Here is a 20,114-nt window from a genome sequence, read left to right as displayed (position 1 = left end):
CCGTGGGCCCAGGCTAGAGTTAGTACAGACAGCCAAGCGAGGCTGTCCTTCCTCAGTGTCCGCTCTCTCCTGGGAGACTAGAGACCAAGCCTGCGCTAGGCCGATGCGCTAAGCCCCACCTCGGCAAGCCTCAGCTTGAGCTTTCTGGCAAGTTCCGGCTCTACACCTCGCGGAGCGCCGCGAGGTGAGCGATGACGTTCAGGATTGGAGAAAATAGATCAGGGAACCATTTTACAGAGGTTCTATGGCGTGTATTTTGTTTTAATTTCCTAGGTATTAATGAGCCAAGTTTGTGGGATGAGTCAGGTCTGGGAAAGTGTATGTTTCCCTTGTCTCAACAGGCCTGTAAGGCAGAGGCAGCTTAGAGTCTTGTGGTCTTTTACATAGGAATAGATAGGAAGGAAAGGTCTAACTAAGACTTCAATCGTAAGGAGAAAGTGCAGCAGTGAGTGATGTCAGCCTTTGGAGGGAGACTGGATCAGCTGCGCACCGCCTTTCTCTCTGAGAAACGCTGAGGAGCATGCTCTAACGCTGGGCGGACGTCTCCACGAGCAGTGGCGTTCCTCCTGGCCCTCTGACTTGGAAGAAACGCTTTAGCCCACGTTTCTGTCATGATTTCTTGTCTGCTCAGGGATCTCCCGTACTCACCGCTCTGCCACCAAGTGCCAGGTTGCAGATGCATGCTGTCACTCTTCACTTTGACTTTTATTTTCAATTCTGCATATATGTATATGTGTGTGCACATGAGTGCTGTGCCCATAGCTGGGCAGCACTGGGCCCCTCGAGCCGGAGTTCTGGGGGTTTGTGAGTCATCTGATGTGAGGGGTAGGAACCAAACTCGGGGCCTGTTCAGGAGCAGCAAGTGCTCCTACCACTGAGTCACCTCTCCAGCGAGGGCTCCTGGTGCTTAAGTGGTGCTGGTTCTGTGAACTGGGGGCCTCATGCTTATTTATACAGAAGATACGTGACTCGGCTGTTTCCCTAGCTGCTAGGATTACTTCTGAATGGTGAAAAAAATTACCCCGGAAGACTAATATTTTCCAAATTTTTAGAGAAAAAAAAAAGTCTTAATATTTACAAACTGCTTTTTTTTTTTTTCATAAGACATAGGTTATGAAGACTTGAAAATAAGCTCAGCATAAAAACATCTCTTGGGCTAATGATGTCATTCCATGTGCACTAGGTTCTGGCTTTGGTTCACAGAGTTGCACAGAAAAGAAAAAAGTAAAGCCTTACTCAGAATTTTTGGGGGGCTGCCTCACTTCCTTTCTGTAAGGGTTCTGGGATCTTCATTTTGGACTGTTTAGGTCCCAAAGAAGTCCCTGGCTTCTTCAGGGCTCCAAGGTTGGCTAGAGGCGCTGAAACTCCTCTTTCAGGTTTTCATAAAGGTAATTTATTTATGCCATTTTCCACTTGAAAAGGAAATCCTGTCTCCTAACTGAAAAGAAACCTAACTGTGAGGTTGTGGCTGTAGCTCAGTTGCCCTGGGATTGATTCCCAGCACCACTAAGTTGGGTATGGTGGTGCAGGCCTACAACCCCAGTACTTGGATAGTGGAGACAGGAGACCCAGAAGTTTAAGGTAATTTTTACTAAATAGTGAGTTTAAGGCCAGTCTGGGCTGTCTGAGACAGAATCTCAAACAAACAAAAAACAGGCCCTGGCATGGTGTCACACACCTTTCACTCCAACACCCAAGAGTCAGAGGCAGTCTGATCTCCGTGGGTTCCAGGACAGCCTGGTCTACATTGAGTTCCAGGACAGCCAGAGCTACATAGTGAGATCTGGTCTCAAAACAACAAAAACCTCAAAAAGATCGTTTGTTTGTTGTATTCACTGAGAAACTGATTGAGAGCTGAGAAATATCACTCCTGTGGGCCTGGATGTGGAGTGGCTCGTGTGTGACAGGTAGGGTTGGTGGGGTGGGGGTGTCAGTGGGTGCGGGGTGCAGGCGGGGGGTATAAGCTTGTTCAGAATCCCTGATTCATAGCATCATTTGCCAACCGTGTTTCTTAGCTGGCTGACTTGGTACTTTTCATCAGTGGTTCATATCTGAGGGCTCTGGGAAGGTGAGTTTGACAGTTGTGTCCTTGAGAGTCTGACAGCTGTATGAAACAAACCAGTGTTTTGTTTTGTTTTTTTAACTTTAAATTTTATCTACAGTAGTGTGAAGGTGTCAGATCCCTTGGAACTGGAGTTACAGACAGTTGTGAGCTGTCATGTGGTTGCTGGGAATTGAACCTGGGTCCTTTGGAAGGGAAGACAGTGCTGTTAACCGCTGAGCCATCCCTCCAGCCCACAAACCAGTGTTGGATGGAGCAACCTTGTTTCACACCCAGCCGTTCTTTCTCCTAGGAGGGAATACAAACTTGTCTGTCAGTTGCTTTGAGCTGGCCCGTCCTGTTAGGTACTTGCTAATTCTGTAGGGATGAGTACCAAGTGTTGGCACACTCTCAAAATCAGTCTTGGAAATCTCCCCCATACTACATTTACTACTTTATTTAGTGAATAAAATGGCTGTTGGGCCACTACCCTCTGGACATGATGAGTTACAAGGCCAAGTCCAAGCCGTGGGTTGTGGCATCTGGAGCCTTCAGTGAGCTGGCATCTCACCGCATAGCTCAATCACTACTTAAAGGTCCCTGATAATTCTTGCTTTTCATTTTGTTTTTGACATGTCCTTTCCTTTGAGGAGATGCCTTAAAAACCCATAGAATTAGGGGGACAAGGCAAGATACAACTCAAGTTTAAAAAGTAAGTTTTAAGCATGTATTCTCTAGTAAAGTTTTAAGGTTTTTTCCTGTAGATGATTTCCTCTAGGGTTCAAGCTGTTTTCTTAGATTTCAAGTTTGAAACATTTCTAAAGGGGAGCTGGTGACGTGGTTCAGTGGCTAAAGGTATTTGCTTTTAGGCTTGATAGCCTGACTAATCCCCAGGTCCCACATGGAAGGAGAGAACTGACTCCTGCAGATGATCCCTTCACCTCCACATGCACACCATGGTACATGCCTGTACTCACAAACACGCCACACACACATGTAACACAATGACAGGACTGCTCATAAGAATGTGTCAGGGATGTTCTGACGTTTGTTTCCTGTCCTGTGTCTACCTGTCATGTCACAGTGGTAACCAAGGATGGGCACTGTGTCCACCTGTCCTGCCGTTGTCTCTCTAGTGCTGGCACAGTGCGTTGCTGTGGTAGACCTCCGAGTGAAGACGCTCTGCTGGTCTTCCGCCTCTTTGTTCAGAGACCTTAAATTTCATCCCTGTAGAGACTGTGCAGGGTTCCCACGGCCTCCCAGCCCTTCTCGCTCTCGGTCCGGGCTCCTCTGCTTGTGTCTTGGTGGTCTAGCATATCCTGCAGGTTCATTGGTTCTGGTGTCAGAATGCCAGGTCCACCAACCTTGCTACCAGATCCGCATTCCTTAATCTGATACGACTTTTGGCAAGTGATTCATCCTGCCTGTTTCACCTTCCTTAGAAGGAAAATGAAAATAGTGGCAGTAGCAACCTGTTTAAAGCATCTGGAGTCATGCCCGCTGGAAGTGGTGTTGGCTGTGGTGATGGACTCTTGAGCTGAGCTCTATCGATGAGCATTATTATGTAGATTGTTAAAGCTATTCCCCCTGTCTGACATTGTCAGCTTTTGGGCTGTGATGATAAGTTCATCTCTCATTGTACATTGGTTTCAACATGGCTCCACATTGGGTTTGATTATATTTAATTTTAACATGATTGCTCTTGTTGTTGTGCTTGCTTACTTGAAGGAAAAAAGATAAAAAGTGTTTGCCACAAGGCAGTGGCCAGGGAGGTGGGGCCTTCCTTCCAGCCTTGGCTTTCCATGAGATGGGGTATAGATGCTGGTTCAACTCTGCCACTGGATTGTTTGACCCTGGGAATATTGCTCAAATCTATGACACGAAGCTTAATGTTCATTTATTTAATGCTTCCTGAAGTTCTAATAAGGATTAAATGATGTGTGTACAGTATACCCAGCACCTGGCATAATGAGTAGTGTTTATTACTGCTACCATCTTTAGCCAAGATTATAACTAGAGATGGGTAATTATTAGCCCTTGAGGCCCCTTTCCATGGACTGCTGGGACCACAAGACCTTCGATAGGATGTTTCTACCGGAACGACTGCCGGGGCTGCTGTCTCTCATCTTTTTCTCCTTTCTGCTTCTCACAGGTTTTAATTTCTCATCCTCCGGAAGAGAAGATGTAGATGTGAGAACATTAGGCAATGGTAAGATGGTGTCCACACCGCCTGCTTAGAACCGCTTGCTCACCGCAGCCACTTAGAGCCAAAGGGAGGGCCAGGCTCCTCCAGACAGGGTGGGGGCCGGTGCACTCCGCAGTCCTTTGCAGACTCTGGTCTGAGTGTGACTAGTATCCTCTCCTCAGAGGCTCCTCACCACAGGCCTGTAGGTTGTAAGGACTTGTATGTACATTATTCTCAAAGTTTATTAGTTACTCCATTTAAGAACGTCTCAGGCACATGCCTCTTATCAAGCAGGTGATCTAGTTCCCGGACAGCTAGGGCCTCACAGAAAAACCCTGTCTCCAATTGGGGGTGGGGTGGGGAGGAAGCTGCACTTGGGAGGCAGAGGCAGGTGCGTCTCTGAATTCTAGGCCAGTCAGGTCTACAGACTGAGTTCCGGAACGGCCAGCCAGGGCTGTGTAGATAGAGCTTCTCTCAGAAAACACGGAACATCTCAGAGTTACCAGTTTTCGAAATGTCTATTTTTATTTGAAAATGATTAGCCCTTACTCCTCTCTCATCTTATCCTGTTGAGTTATGAGCTAGATGATGAGTTAATTGTGAGCTGTTAGATGTTTGTGGTTTTTCCCTGGAGGGTCACAGTTGTTCCATGTCACTAGAAGATTAGCTGGGACAACGGATCTCACCTTGGTGTATACGAATCTGGGCATTGCTGCCTGTGGCAGTGTTAGTTTCATTAGTGTAACCAACTTAATTAGTGGTTATTTCAGTTTGATTTTGTAGCTAACACAGGCCTGTGTGAGGAGCTCTGGGAATGCAGCCGCTTTCACACACCTGCTGTGTGGGGTTTAGCAGCCTCCTGCTCCAGAAGCCCTTTCATTCTTTTCACACATTCTCCCCCCCCCATGCAGTCATGTCAGCAAACGTTCATTCCTCAGGAGCTCACACCTCCTGCATTTGCCCAAATGGTCACCCTGTCAACACATTTCTGTTTCTTGACGGGGTGTACGCTGCCAGGAAGGCCCTTTGCGGTTGAGCTGCTGAATCCTCACAGAGTGCGGTTCACTTCGCAAGAAATTAAGGAGCTCCAGCAGGTAAGGAGCGCCACAGCTCCACCCCTGACATGGAAGCCTGGTGCTTGCACAGCTCTGTGGCTGGGCTAGAGCTGATAATTGCTTTTCTTTCTTTGCTACTGCAGAAAATTAATAAATCATCTGACAAAATCCAGGTACGGGACTTGCAGCTTGTTACGAGGTAAGGATGGGCGCGCTGGAGAGATTTCAAGAGGGACATCTCCATAGAGCATGTATTTGTTAAGGGGAGTGCATACAGAGTATATTAAGAAAAAAAAAATCTAACAATCCCGCAATTAAATGGGAAACGGTTAAGGAGACATTTCTCCAAGGAAGAGATATGAATAGCCCTTGAACAGAAAACAGTACCCAGTATCTTACACTAAGGTTGTGCAAGGCAGAGCCACAGTGAGCCCTCACTCCACACCCCTGAGGATGGCGGTCACCACAAAAGGAAAATGGCAAGTGCTGGCAAGGACAGAGAGGAACTGCCATGTGCATTGCCAATGGGGTTGGAAGTGTGGCCACTTTGAATGACAGTCTCTCAAAAACTCAAATTTAAGATGACCATATGACCTAGCAGTTCCACTTCTAGATATGACATCAACATCAGACATGCACATGCATCAACCGAAGGCCACACATGCATGTTCGTAACAGTGTTCGCACAGCAGAGAGGTCGTCAGTAGTAGCACAGACCCATAGTTCTACTAATTGCTAGGCCAAGACAGGAAAGTTGTAGGTACTACTTGCTTTATCTGTAGAAAAACACAGTGTGAAATCGTTGTCCCTTCTTTGGATGTTCCAAGACTTGCAGTGGACACGTGAGACTGCAGATAGTAATGAATTCTATAAACAGTATGTTTTTCCTGTGCATAACTGATGAAAAGGTTTGACTGAGAAATACTGAGCACAGATCAGAACCAGAGAGAGCGCTTGCTGCTCCTGCAGAGGACCTGGGTTCTGTCCCCAGCACATACACGCATGCACACACGCGCAGTGACTGCAGCCATCTGCAACTCCAGCTCCAGGGCATCTTTTCTGGCCTCTCAGGACACGAGGCAGTCGTGCGGCGTACCAACATGCGTGCGCTCACACATACACAGAAAATGGAAATAAATCTTTCAAAATACAAAGGTTAAAGAATAATAGCTCATAAGAAAACAGGACAATTGTAGCAATATACTATAAAAAAGGTAAGCATCGACTGCCTCTCCTCAAGTTTTTGTACCTAAGACTTTTCGTCTGAGGCCGACGGCCGACAGAGCCCACGTGAGGGGAGTGTACTGTACACCCATCCAGCGCGGTGTTGTTTCAGAAGTATGGAGCACAGGTTCATGCTGTACCACAGACACGGTGGCCTTGCCAGCGTTATGAAGCGACAGCACCCGGTCACCAGACAGCACATACTCTGTGGCTGCACCTGATAGGAGGTGTTCAGGGAAACCGTAAGGATAGAAAGTCAAGTAGTAGCAGATTGTCTTGGGCTTGGGGAAGGAATGGGAAGGAAGTGCTGATGGGGCATGGAGGGCCTTTCCCAGGGCAGTGAAGTGACATACATTAGATTGTGCTGGATGCGTAGCTCCATAAACAGTAAAGTCTGTGGCTGCATCATTTAAATGGAGGAGATGTATGCAAGTTATACTCAGTCAAGCTGCTGTAAGGAAGGATTTTGGGACAAGGTTTGTGTATGTCTTGTGTGCTCAAACTCCTTTGTTACTTTTGTTTAGAGAGGCAATAGGGCACATGAAGGAAGGTGAAGAAGAAAAGACCAAGACCTACAGTGCCTTGATATGGACAAATAAAGCCATACAGAAGAAGGACATAGGGTTCCTAAATGACCTAAAGGTACTTTACACACAGCTCTTTACTTTACTTTTCTTCTGTATATGAAGAAGCTCCTTGCCTTCTAGTTTATTCCCAGCAAGCCAGAGACCCCGGCTTCTCCATGTAACCTCTGTTCAAATCCTGCCTTTCCCACTCACCAGCCCAATGATGGGGTGTTTGTCTAACTCTTTGGAGAACCAGTGTTGTTAACTCTGAAGACAGACTCCCGGGGTCAAATCTTGGATCTGCATTTCTTAATTGTGCAACTTTGGACAAATTCCTTAACTTCTTTATGCTTCATCTGTGAAATTAGTTTAGAAATATAAATTAGGTCACTTGTACAAAGCATTTCAAATGGTACCAATTACCTAGAAAATACTCAGCAATGCTCTTATATTTGGTTATCTGTAAAAATTAAATGTAAAATAAAATGTATTTAATAGAGTTGATGCTGAATTACATATGAATGAGTAGGTTGCAGTAATGATTTGAAACACGTGCTTTTGTGGGCGCGGCGCTGTAAGGCACGCCTGTTTATTGAACAGCTCTCATCTCTAGCCAGTGAAGACCGTCGCGGTGAGCGAGAGTGCTTTCACTGCCGTGAGAACCTCAGTCTGGAGCTCGGCTTCCACATTAAAAGCAGGCATGGCCATGTATGCCTGGAACGCCAGAGCTGTGGGAGCAGAGGCAGGAGATCGCTGAGACTTGCTGGCTGGCAAACTAACTCCAGATTCAGTGAGAGATCCTGTCTGAAAGGAATGAGGTGGAGAGTGACTGAGCAGGACACCATGGTCCTTCTTTACTGTGTATATATGATGGGGTGGGAAGGGAGGGATGAAAGGAGGGAGAGGGAGAGATGAGAATTTATTTCAAATGCAAAGATTGAATGAGCATAAATGAGCACAAAAATGTATGTAAGTTATCTGATGTTATTTAAATGGGCAGTATTTTGTAGCACTCTAGATGGCCTGCTAAAGAACACTAGCTTCATATATAAGTATACACACACACACATATTGTTTATCTGTATAATGGAGTTTTACCACTCATATCATAACAATTTGTGGCAAAGCTGGATGTGGTGGCTCAGAAACTCAAGGCAAGAGGCTCACAAGTGTGAGGCTAGCCAGGGCTATACAGTGAGACGCTATTGCAAAGAGCCAAGTTATGTAAGGTGATATTTATTAGCATAGGGAAAATGTTGCCCAGTGCGAAGGGGAAAGCTGCAGGAATAGCTAGAGGCTGAGGGGGGCCTTGTAATTCCGATGCATCCAGATGTGCTGTGCACACAAATAATATGGCAAAAGTTTTCATAAATAGGATTTATAGTGAGTTATGGAAAGTATAGTGCCCAGTAGATTAGAAAAACGAATGAAGGATTTGAACAGGTGGTTGAAAAGGAGCAACTCCAGGTGGCCAGCAGTCATTTGGAATGCTGCTTCCCTCCAGGATGCTGCTTACTGGTTTATCCCCTTAAACCAGTAAGGCGGATAGTGGGTCTAGTGGGAGAGCAAGGAGAGGAGTTGCAAACATTGGTAGCAGAGATGGAAGGTGTTCCAGGCTTGGAAGACAACATGGCAATGACTGTAGGAAGGAAAACCCGCACCGCTGTGCGCAGCGCACGCTCTGGTGACAGCGTTACTGCAGGGGCATGACTCCTGTGTAAGGGTATGCATGACTTTGTGCAGAGTGGCACAGTCAACAGTATCAAAACTGGAAAGAAATGGCATTAGCTGGACAGCACATGAAGGTTATGAGTTCAGGACCAATGTGGGCTACAGAGACCAAACAAACAAAAACTAGTGGTAGAATAAACAAGCATCTTGTAGCTGTTAAAAATAAACCAGAAGCAGGGTATAATTCCTCTCAATTTGGGTTTGTGTGTGTCCATACATACCAATAAATGTTGGGGAAAGACATACGGTGTCAGTCTGACTCGTGAGACAAAAGCAGAGCAACAGCCTTGCGTGTGGAGGGAAAGCACACATCATTTGTACACCAGGAGCCGCCTGTTACCTTCACAGCCTCGTGCTGCACACCTGCTGCCTAGGGCACAGATTGGGGTTTTTGTTTCTATTTCTTTGTTTTGTTTTGTTGTAATTGAGACAGGTCATCGTGTAGCCAGACTGACCTCACTGTGATGTTGAACTTCTCTTCTGTATCTACCTCCTGAGTTCACCAGGCTTTTGTTTCTTATGCTGTGTGAGGGCTTGAACCCTCACAGGGGCGTCACACACGCCCCACAGGCACTGTACGGAAGAACCATGGCTCCGGATAAGTGATACACTACAGACATACCTTGAAGAATACAGAGGGCTAGAGAGAGGGTTAAGAGCACCGACTGCTCTCCCAGAGGCCTCGAGTTCAATTCCCAGCAACCACATGGTGGCTCACGACCATCTAGAATGGGATCTGGTGCCCTCTTCTCACATGCAGGTGTACATGCAGACAGAACATTCTTTACATAATAAGTAAAACTTAAAAAATACAGATTTATAAACTGTCCAAGACATGTATTTCTTCATAGATGTATAGATCAGCTGAGTACCATGGTGACACCTTTAATCCCAGCACTTGGGAGGCAGGGGCAGACAGATCTCTGAGTTCAAGGCCAGCCTGGCCTACAGAGGGAGTTTCTAGCTTTAACACAACAACAACCAAAAAAAAAAACAAAACAAAAAAAAAACAAAAAAACAAAAAAACCAACAACAGCCAAACAAAACCCACCAAAAAACTTAGATGTACGGTCATTTAGAATGCTGTTTTAAAAAGTCATTAAAAACAATGGGCTTAGGGGCTGGCATTGAGGCTCAGCAAAAAACAAATCCAGCAAAAATAGATTAAAGGGCTGGGATGTAGCTGAGTGACAGAGGGCCTCTGGTGCAAGGCCCTGGGTGTAGTGCCCAGCATTGCAAAAAACCAAACCAAACCAAAACAAAACAGAAAAGCATTTTTTAGGGGTTACCGTAGATCTAATAAAAAACTGCCACAGAAAGGTGATTTTATAGACACATAGTAAGTAGTCAGAGGCACTCCGCCGCGCCTGGCTGTTTCTAGTAACACTTGTAGAGTTTTACAAAAATTCTCATTGCTGTAAAGATGAAGCTGAGCAGGTTCTCTTCTGAGCAAAGGACTGCTGCAGCCCCCCTGCTGGCCTCCTCGTTTTAAAGGGCAGCCTACTTCTGAGGAAAAAACTGTATGCGCTCTGTGCTGCATGTGTTTCTGTGTGGAATAACAGAACAGTGCTAACAGTGGGTGGAATGGCTTCCTTTTGTGGTCTAAAAGGCAGACTGAAAGGACACACAGGCGTGCGCACCGTGAGTGCTGTTGGCAGCAGCGCTGGTGGCTGTGGCTCAGTCAACCTAAAGTCAAGTAACAGAAACAGGGAGGAGAGTTCTCACTACATTGTTGCTTGTATTTACTTTTTATTTCTATTTATTATTATTATTATTTTTTAGACAGGGTCTCACCATGTACCTTTAGCTGTCCCAGAACTCGTACAGACCAGGCTGACCTCAAACTCACAGAGATCCATCTGCCTCTGTCTCCAGAGTGCTAGGGTTGAAGGGACGTGCCACCATGCCATGCAGTGGTTGCTGACGTAAAGGCTGGCTGTGTCTGCTCCCTGAATACCCCCGTATACACCGCTATCACTGCTCCTCACAGGTCACTCTTGAGCATATTTGTCTTTGGCTAGAGGAAAGGCAACAGCTCATCCCGTAAGAACTCCAGTCATAAAAGTCACAGTTGAGGAGGGGCTGTTGACTCCTCTTTTCTGGAGCAGCCGTGCTCTTCAAGTGTGCTCTCTGTCAGAACTTGCTCGTCATCCTTGGTGTCTGGAAGGGAATGTGGACAGAAGCCTTTCCTTTCTTAGCACAGAAGCTGCTCACCCATCACGCAGATGAGGAGAGGCCTCTCCAGCAAGAAACTGCAGAGTTCAGAGTTCTTAGGAACCGACTTTTCTGGTTTGCCTAAAACCTAATTTTAAAGGTTTGAAGTAGTTGACCTTTTATGGTATTAATCCCTGCTTCTTGATTTATCTCATCTAACATAAGGGGGAATTATAAGAAAAAAAACCAGCCTGTATCACTGAAGAGCATTTGAATTGTTAAAACCTGTGCAGATATTACATGTGTAAATCTGTGTTAGGAAATGTGGAAGACTGCGTTACTGTACAGATCTACTTAAACGGAAACATCTTGCTAAACATGGTTGCACCTTTCCAGATACAGTCTGTGGTACAACAAACCCCAAAATGGAGGATACTGTTCCGTAAAATGTACACACTTTGCACAAGTGACACTGGGGTCCCACCTTCTACCTCCCTCTCTCTTCCAGCTGAACTCCTCACTTTGATGTCAGTCACTTGTGGCATTAGAAAACAACGGTACCAGTGTAGTCTTCTAGCAAAGTTCTATGCCAGAACTCTGACTGATGTATTAAGTTTCTGGGCGGAAGAGCCAGCGCTCAGGGTCATTCCCTCAGAGCACCATGGTAGGCATAGTGGTAGTATTCAGAAAGCGAGTAACCATGAGCTAGGCTGTGAGAAGTCCTGGGAAGTGAGGACCTAAGGAGGTACAGCTGGTTCCGACTACTGAGTCCCCACGTTGCTCTGACAAGGGTGGGAAAGTCTGTGGTGACTGTGGGTGGCAAAGGCCAAGTTAAGGCTCTGACTCTGATTGCATCCTCTCCTCTAGGACCTAAAGATTGACCAGAAAACGCCTCTCCGAGTCCTTCACCGAAGGCCTTTGGCCGTGAGAAAGCGGGCCATTCACTCTATGGAGACACACTACCTGGATGAGCATCATTTTCGTCTGTATTTGAAGACCCAGGCTGGAACGTATCCTTCTGTGATGCATCGGAGAGACCCAAGCAGAATGGGGTCAGGATAGTTCACTGCCCTAAAAAGCGGGGTCTGTTGATCAGGGAGGTTTCTTCACTTACTTACTTCTCACGGATGTGAGATGTGTTCTCACGGACCCAGGTCTCATGGACTTCAGGCTGGGCTGAGCTCCTGATCCTCCTGCCCTCTACCTCCCAAGTGCTGTGATTACAGGCCTTCCGTCACCTCAGGTGGTCTGGGATATTTTAGAAAGGATTTGAGTGTACTAATTCAGTATTTTGGAGTGGAATCAGTACTTTTCGGTTTGATATTTGTTTTCCCATTTGTGTTTCAAAACAGTGTTTTAGACCATGAAGTGCCTGTCAATTCAATGCCAACTTTAAAGTTTATAGTTCTGGTACAGTGCCTTACCCATATAATATACCCAGAAAGTACTTTTAGTTGACTCGTTTGCTGTCCTTACATGTTTCACAAGTTACATGTTCATCCTATTGGTCCTTATAGTATTGCAAGTGTTTGCCCAACTGGTTAAGCAGGTGTTGGAAGGAAATGGTGGTATTTTACTTTCTTTTTTTTTTTCTTTGCCATGATTTTTTTCTTTTCATTTTTTTTAAAGATTTGTTTTACGTAAATGAATGTTCTGTCTTCATGCACACCAGAAGAAGGAATCAGATTCCATTACTGATAGTTGTGAGCCACCATGTGGTTGCTGGGAATTGAACTCAGAACTTCTGGAAGAATAGAAAGTGTTCTTAACCGCCGAGCCATCTCCTCAGCCCTGGAATTTTTCTTTCTTTAAAGTTTGAGACAAGTTCCCCATGTTGCCTGGACACTAAACCGTTCTCTGTCTCTGCCTCCTAGGAATAAGATAGGGTACAGACACACTGCCGTGCCCAGTGCTTCTGCACAGAGTGATTGTAAGGGACACACAGGTCTGTGACACACACACACACACACATTCAGTTAAGCAATAATGTAGCAGTGCGAGGACGGGGTTTCAAAACTCCAGCATCTGACCATGCTTTAAGTAGAAGAGGTTAATCCTCAAGAGTTCTGAATGGCTGCAAGCCAAAGCTGGCATTTGTCTACCCTCCTGTGACACTGGGCCAGAAGCGAGTTCCTAATTAAGTGTTCCAGAGAGCTCTGTCATCTTAGGCTTAGTCTAATATTTACTTTCTTACAGGACTACTCACAAGTTAAAATTCATTTTGACTTTGGTAGTAGGGATTTTAAAGCCAGGCCTCATTCACACTAAGTACATACCCTACCACTGAGCTTCAAGCCCTACCTCAGATTATGAAAACAAAGTAAAACTAACCCTTGTCTTCAGTTACTGCTGTGTCTTTTGGAGAAACTGATACCTTTTTGATCCTGCTAAGACATTTTTGGAACCAGCCACATACATGTACTTAGTATGTTAGCTAAGAGAATCTGGTAAAAACCTATAGATACCTCTGGTGACACCATAGAGGTATGTACGTTCTTTACGTATGGAGCTCACCTGCCCTGTCTCAGCTCACATGGCTTAGTCCCTTGAACCAGCTCCATGTACTCCCCCAGCACGAATGAGCTCCAGACCTTTGCATTGCTTTGGGGGGGGAGCTTTTTGGTCCACTTCTTCCTTTATTGTTGCTAGCTTTCTCTGACAAAAAGAAGAGAAGAAGAATGGCAATTGAGGAGAAATTATGAGTTTAGGGAAAAAGGAGCTATTAGGTAATTGTATGTCTTCTGTTTGAATCAAAACATGCAGTGGGAGGGCAGCGAGAAAACTTAGTGTTGCTTCTTGCTCTCACTTGAGAATTCTTCCATTTCCCTGTATTAACTGTTAAGTAGTTACACCATTAACTTCTTTCTACTGAATTCTGGTTTTATGAATACAATACAATGCTGCGTTTTTGTTACTTTTTTTTTTTTTTTTTTTTTTTTTTTTTAGTGAACAATGGGGAAATGTATCTTTTTCAGATGCTAATCTTAAGAAGAACAAATTCCAGATTTAGCCAATGCTTTCAAAATATGAAGACCTATGAGAAAAAACCAAAGTTGCTAAAACCAAACCCCAAAAAGAATTTAGCCAGGTTGTGGTAGGCCACACTGGAATCCTAGCACTAAGGATTGCTGCACGTTCAAGACAGCCTACATTACTCGATGGTTCCAAGGCCAGGCGGGAGTGTCAGAGCACCCAAACGTATACAAACAGAAAGAAACAGAAAGCAAACATCAAACAAAGAAAACCACCTTAAGGATTTTGCTCACCGCTGCCTGTAAAACTGCAGCATAGGCGTGGGGATCCCATTCCTTTTCCCGGCCACTGATGCCACCCATACATGCATGACATACACTCACCAGACACACGTGCATCAGAAATAATAACCGTAAAATCTATTTTAGCTGGGCAGTGGTAGCATGAGCCTTTAATCCCAGCACTTGGGAGGCAGTGGCAGGCTGGTCTCTGTGAGATCAAGGTTACCCTGGTTTACAGAGCAAGTTCAGGACAGCCAGGGCTACACAGGTGTTTTTTTTTTTTGAAACACCAAAAAAAAAAAAAAATCTATCTTAAAAAGACTAATATTTTAATTCTCTATTCCATTTTAATGCTAATGTATTTCAAGGAACCACATCATTGAAGTCACTTTTTGTGTGGTCCTGTGGAAACTCTTCATTTGGTAGATGTCAATTATCATTATGGAAAAATGGGACCCAGATAACAAAATAGAAATGGTGATGACTAAAAAACAAACAAACAAACATTGGGTTTGGCATGATGGTGCAAGTCTTTAACAGCACTCAAGAGGCAAAAGCAGGCAAATCTCTTTGAGTTTGAGGTGAGCCTAGTCTACAGAGTGAGTTCCAGGCTAGGTCTACACAGTGAGATGTCTCAAAAAAAAAAAAACAAAAGAAAATTGAACCTGACTTAATGTATACTCAAACCTTGGATTTTGAGATGAGCTAATTAAAAAACAAACAAAACAAAGCCTGGGGTGGGGCCAGGGCACGCCAGGGTTTCTAGTCTCATCACTTAGAGCATGGAAGCAGGAGGGTCCATTCAACCCAGAATCTAGACTAGATTCTACAGGCTCTGGGGATTTGAGCTCTCTCAGCTGCTGCATCCAGGAAGAATATCCCTCAGAACTTAGGTCTTCCTGGACTACATGATACCTGACTCAAAGCAAAGCCATGGCCTTGGTAAGTTTGATGTGAACAGAGGTCCTGGCTACTGTCTTGGCATCCAGGCTGGTGAGATCCAGTTCCCCATAGCTTATTTTCTAAGATACACATCTCAGGTCAGAGTTTAGAAACGGCCTCTTTGGTAAGGTTTTTTATTCTATTTATTTTTCTTCTACTTGACAAAGTAGTTGGTACTGCATAATTCTTTCCTTAAAGAGACCTAGCTACATTAAAGAATTTGTGCATGGAGACTTTGGGAGAACCCAGCCGAACATTGGCTCCCTGATGAATGTGACCGCAGACATTCTTGAGCTGGATGTGGAGGTAAAGTATCTCTCTGCAAATCACATCAGCCAAAGAAGTTCTTGTGACAGTAACCAAGCAGCACTGCCTGTCTCCATGGGATATTTTTTATATGAGGGGTTTTTGTTTGTTTAAGACTTATTTTCATTTATGTGTCTGTGCACCCCATCTGTGCCTGGTGCTCCTGGAGTTGAGAAGAGACTGCTAGCTCTCCTGGACCAGAGTTACAGATGGTTGTGAACCACTGTGTGGGTGCTGGGAATGGAACCCAGGTCCTCTGGAAGATAACCACTGAGCATCTCTCCAGCCCTCTCCAGGGAAAAATTATCTTTGGAATTCTTTTTAAAAACAAACAAACAAACAAACAAACAAACAGCAACAAACCAGGATTCCATTTGTGATACTTGCAGGTTACCTGGCTAATTTACTAATTGGTATCAGGTTCTGTCATTTACTGATTTATCTCTGGTGTCAGATTAAAGCCTTAAACAAGGAAACAAAGTTGTAGCTGTGCCTCATGCATCCTTCCAAATGCTTGGGTTGTGTTTTGGAGCTGGCCATGTGGATGCATGCCTTTACTCCCAGCCCTGTAGAGGCAGAGGCTGGTGGATGTCTGGGCTCATGCTCTACAGAGTTCCAGAGCAGCCAGGGCAGTGTGGAATACCCTCCCTCAAAAAGGGAGTGGGAGCCGGAAACCAAAACCAAAAAAAGGTAGTGGAGTGTTGGATTTTATGGCTGGGTTTAGCTCATCTCAGTAATGGCAGTTGCTGCCAGGGCACCACTAAATTCAGTCCCTGGGATCCACACAGGAGAAGCACATCTCTGAGTTCATAGCCAGCATGGTCTACAGAGCAAATTCTAGGACAGCCAGGGCTACACAGAGAAACCTTGTCTTAAAAAAACAAAACAAAAAATTCTAAAGAAAAAATGGCTTTTCCAGGCTATATTACAAATTGTGCTCCTAGGCAAAATCTGATTAGAAATTGAATTCCTGCCTAACCTCACCAAAAGTCCTAAGAGTCATTTTACAGAGGTACGAGAAATGGACACACGCCAGATATGGAAACAGCTATGGCAGTCAAAGTCATGTCGACTTAATGTGCTCTCATTTCTCAAGTCCTTAGATTGTATATGGCTCCCGTGGGGCGCCAGGATCCACTGTCCAGATTGTAGGAGCCTCGTGAGGCCAACATCAGGAAGCAGCTTAGTGTTACAAGGTGCCAGCCACACTTGCTTTTTTTTTTTTTTTTTTAATTTGACTGTCTAATTCCCTGAAAGCATATGTACAAATGACATTGCACAGACCGGACAGGTTCTATTTAGGAACTACATATGTATAGAGATATGTGTGTGTGTGTGTGTGTGTGTGTGTGTGTGTGTGTGTGTGTGTGTATAACAAAAAGAGAGCATGGATTTGAAAGAGAGCAAGAAAGAGTATATGGGAGGATTTGGAAGGAGGAAAGGTAAGAGCAAAGTGCTGTCATTATAATCTCAAAAGAATCTAAGACATTTTCTTCTAGAATGCTGCAGGACTCTACTCTGAGCCATATTCCCAGTCCACACCCATAGACCGCTCAGGAGAGTCAGCCCAACTCAGTGTCTCAGCCTGTCAAGTGTAGCTACTGGCCCACAGTAAGGCACCTCCCCTTCCTTCCTCAGCACGCATGGCTGTGAGCCCTTGTGCTTATTTTCAGTTTGAGAAACTGCTCAGTAACTTAAATATGATTATGTGGCATATGGTAATATCTAAAACACTAGCACAATACCATCTTGGAACTTGTAAAGACTTTGTGCAGTGTGTACCTATGCAATGGTTATTTGGCTTTTCTGCTGTTCAGGGAATCTGGTATGTAAAGTGACGTGTGGGGGAATGAATGCATTAGTTTCAGTAAGCCACTTCAGGCTTTTGGTTTGGTCTGGCCTTTTAATGCTGCCCAGGCTAGCTTGGAACTTGCCTGGTGGTTCAGGCTAGCATCTACTGATCTGTCCTAGCGCAGGCCCCTTGCTGCTGTGATTACAGGTGTTCACCATTGCACCTAGCTGCGCTTTCTCTTAAGGCCCCACAGAGAAGTTGAGATGTGGCGTGTTTGAGTATGTCTGGAATGTGGCTCTGTGGGCTAGAACAGATTACGTTCTGAGATTTTAATCTAGAAGAACAAAGGGCAAGGAAGGTAGCAGTAGCAACTATTTGGATTTATTTAGTTATTTTTGGTGTTGTGGAACAGGGTCTTCTGTAGCCCAGGAAGGCTATCAGTTCATGATCCTCCTATCTCCACCTCTGAAGTGCTAAGGTTATAGGCATGTTTCATGACACCTGGCTTGAACTGGACTTTAAAAGAAACAAAAATTCTGAAATGAGATACGTGATGCTTTTCTGGTTCTAGTGGTCTTTATTAGTTTACCTCACATTTAATTACAGACTGCTTGAGCCACGTGACATTCTAGTCAACAGTGGTCTTATCTCACCGAGTGAGATCATACCTTTTAGTTAAGTAAGTACACTATGGTGTTTGCCCAGTGATGACGTCAAGTAATGACACATTTTTCAAAATGTGATACATAACTATGTTTTGTCAAATATAAGACGGTAGAACAGTCAGGACAGTAGTTATTGAGACTTCTGGGGAAAAATAGCTCTCAGATCAAAATTTTTTTTACACTTTCCTCCTAACTGACATTACAGTTTTTCAGTTTCTTCTCTTAGGAGCCAAGAGGTGCAGTAGTCATTGTGTCTCCACTAACTCAGAAATGGACCATCATTGTTGCTGCTCTTATCAAATGGACCTTCTCTTGCATGACAGTAAAACTGTGCCCAGAAGTGCTTGCCAGGATCTCTGTTTCACTAACCTGTTTTCCCCCTTTTAGTCTGTAGATGTTGACTGGCCACCTGCTTTGGATGACTAGCTCTCCCAGTGGAACACAAAGCGTTTTCCTGTCGTGACAAGGACATACAGGCGGCGTATCCTGGAAAATGGCTGTTTACCCACCATAACGGTGTCTTCAAAACCACTTGGATCATGTTGATCTGTTCCTGAAGTTCACTGTAACATCTCACGATCTTCATGTGTGTGTGTTGTGTGCTCTGTCGTTTGTTTGTTTGTTTTTTCTCATTCCCTGTCTCATGACCACAAAACCAAAAGAGGAAGGATCTACCCATCTTCTGAGAGGTGTGCAGTTGAGGTCCTGTCAGCCTAGGGAGCTGTGGCTCCTCCAGCGCAATCTCGTACAGGAGACGATACCTTTAAAGCCACGTGCTAAAGCTTCCGGGTCTTCCAGACATGGTGTAGAGTGTCCGGGTATTCTAGAATGTCAGATGCAAAGCTGATACTAATGTTTTCCCAGTCCCTCATGGAAGCTGTCATCAATGGAAGGACTTTAAGGTATGATCTGTCACAGTGCTAATGACCGCGTTACTGTTGACAATCTAAAACTGTCAATACATGTCTGCTATAGAAGGCAAGCGACACCTTAACACTGGCGGCATACTCTAACATTCCCTAAGCCCCTTAAGAGAAACAAGTGCCTTCGATATGTCTGTCCCAGGGTTACAGATTGGAGACTGCTAAACAAATACAAACATATTTCCGTGTTTCAACTACTTTCTAACTTCAAACATCTTGGTAAGGTATATCTAGCATTATATCTAATTTCATAAACAAGAAAACAAAAGTTAAATGATCCCTAAAATTTTAGTTGCTCGTGTAAGCAGGTTTGGAGCAGAAGTTGTGTTTCCAGGCTCCTTCCTATAACCCTTGTCAGGGGACCTGTGCCCCTGTGATGGCAGTGCCCCCGAGCGTGCCAGGAAGGTTACACAACCAGGTCAGGTAGCCTCCCAAGGAACGGCTATGTATGTCTTACATGAGTTTGTATAGTCACCATTGGTGATGCATGATGAAGAGAAGTCTTAAACATATTGAACCAGAAGATGAATTAATCATTAGAAACTCCAGAAGGAGAACTCAATAAAATATGGGTTTAAGTATTAACTTTCATCAGCTGGTGCAATTTCTTGAGTTATTTTTTATACATTGATTTGAATAGTATTCATGTTTCTCTTCTCTGCACGAAATTCACAGATCCTTAAGATGTACTTTAGATATTATATCAGGAAAATGTTTTTGATTGAGATAAAGGGCAGCCTTTGAAGCCGTGTTCATCATATGTGGATAATGGCAAAGGATATTTTCATTGTCAGAAAATTCCAGAGGGTTAACAGAACTTAACTGATAAAAAGTTAAAAGTTAAAGACTTCTGATGAATATTTCTCAGCTTCTGTTAAAATTCTGCTACAAAAGTGAGTTAAATAATTTAGGAAAAGTCTTTTGCATGCTTCTTTTAGTTCAGTTCTGAACCCAGTGGACATAAAACATGGAGGCCGGGAACTTCCAGAAAGCCATTTCTTGAATTATTTCCTGTTGAAGGATAAGCAGTATGTCCAGATATCCTCAGGGCTTGGGGACACAGGGTTAGGAAGTCTTGTAGGTTTGGGTCCTTTTGTCACACAGTGTTTTGTTACTGTTTCCCTTCTATCAACTTTGTTTAAGCTTGAAGCAATGTTTGTCATTTGTAGAATGAGCTCTTTGTTGCAGATATAATCTCTAGTTTATTTTAGAAAAAAAAATTAATTCAACTGAAGAACTCTAGAAAAAAATAGAATTGATAACTGAGATTTTTCCT

The 20,114-nt window shown here is 44.4% G+C and overlaps 1 protein-coding gene across 3 annotated transcripts in view; it reads left to right on the top strand.

The window, feature by feature from the left end:
• Positions 1-19,683, top strand: part of Pus10 (pseudouridine synthase 10) — a 54,462-nt gene extending 34,779 nt beyond the window's left edge. For 2 of the 3 annotated variants that reach the window (XM_055628764.1, XM_055628765.1), the window contains 7 exons: positions 4,194-4,250; positions 5,244-5,320; positions 5,425-5,480; positions 7,030-7,147; positions 11,824-11,966; positions 15,320-15,458; positions 18,303-19,683. In XM_055628764.1, coding sequence (XP_055484739.1) covers positions 4,194-4,250; positions 5,244-5,320; positions 5,425-5,480; positions 7,030-7,147; positions 11,824-11,966; positions 15,320-15,458; positions 18,303-18,341 — 629 coding nt within the window. In that variant the 3' untranslated portion in view covers positions 18,342-19,683. The remainder of the gene's footprint in view (positions 1-4,193; positions 4,251-5,243; positions 5,321-5,424; positions 5,481-7,029; positions 7,148-11,823; positions 11,967-15,319; positions 15,459-18,302) is intronic. The other variant, XM_055628766.1, reaches the window with a different exon arrangement.
• Positions 19,684-20,114: the final 431 nt, after the last annotated feature.

Source organism: Psammomys obesus, unplaced genomic scaffold (genome assembly GCF_907164565.1).
Source record: "Psammomys obesus unplaced genomic scaffold, mPsaObe1.curated_primary_1811, whole genome shotgun sequence".
Lineage (NCBI taxonomy): Eukaryota > Metazoa > Chordata > Mammalia > Rodentia > Muridae > Psammomys > Psammomys obesus.
This window is presented reverse-complemented; position numbering and strand designations above follow the sequence as displayed.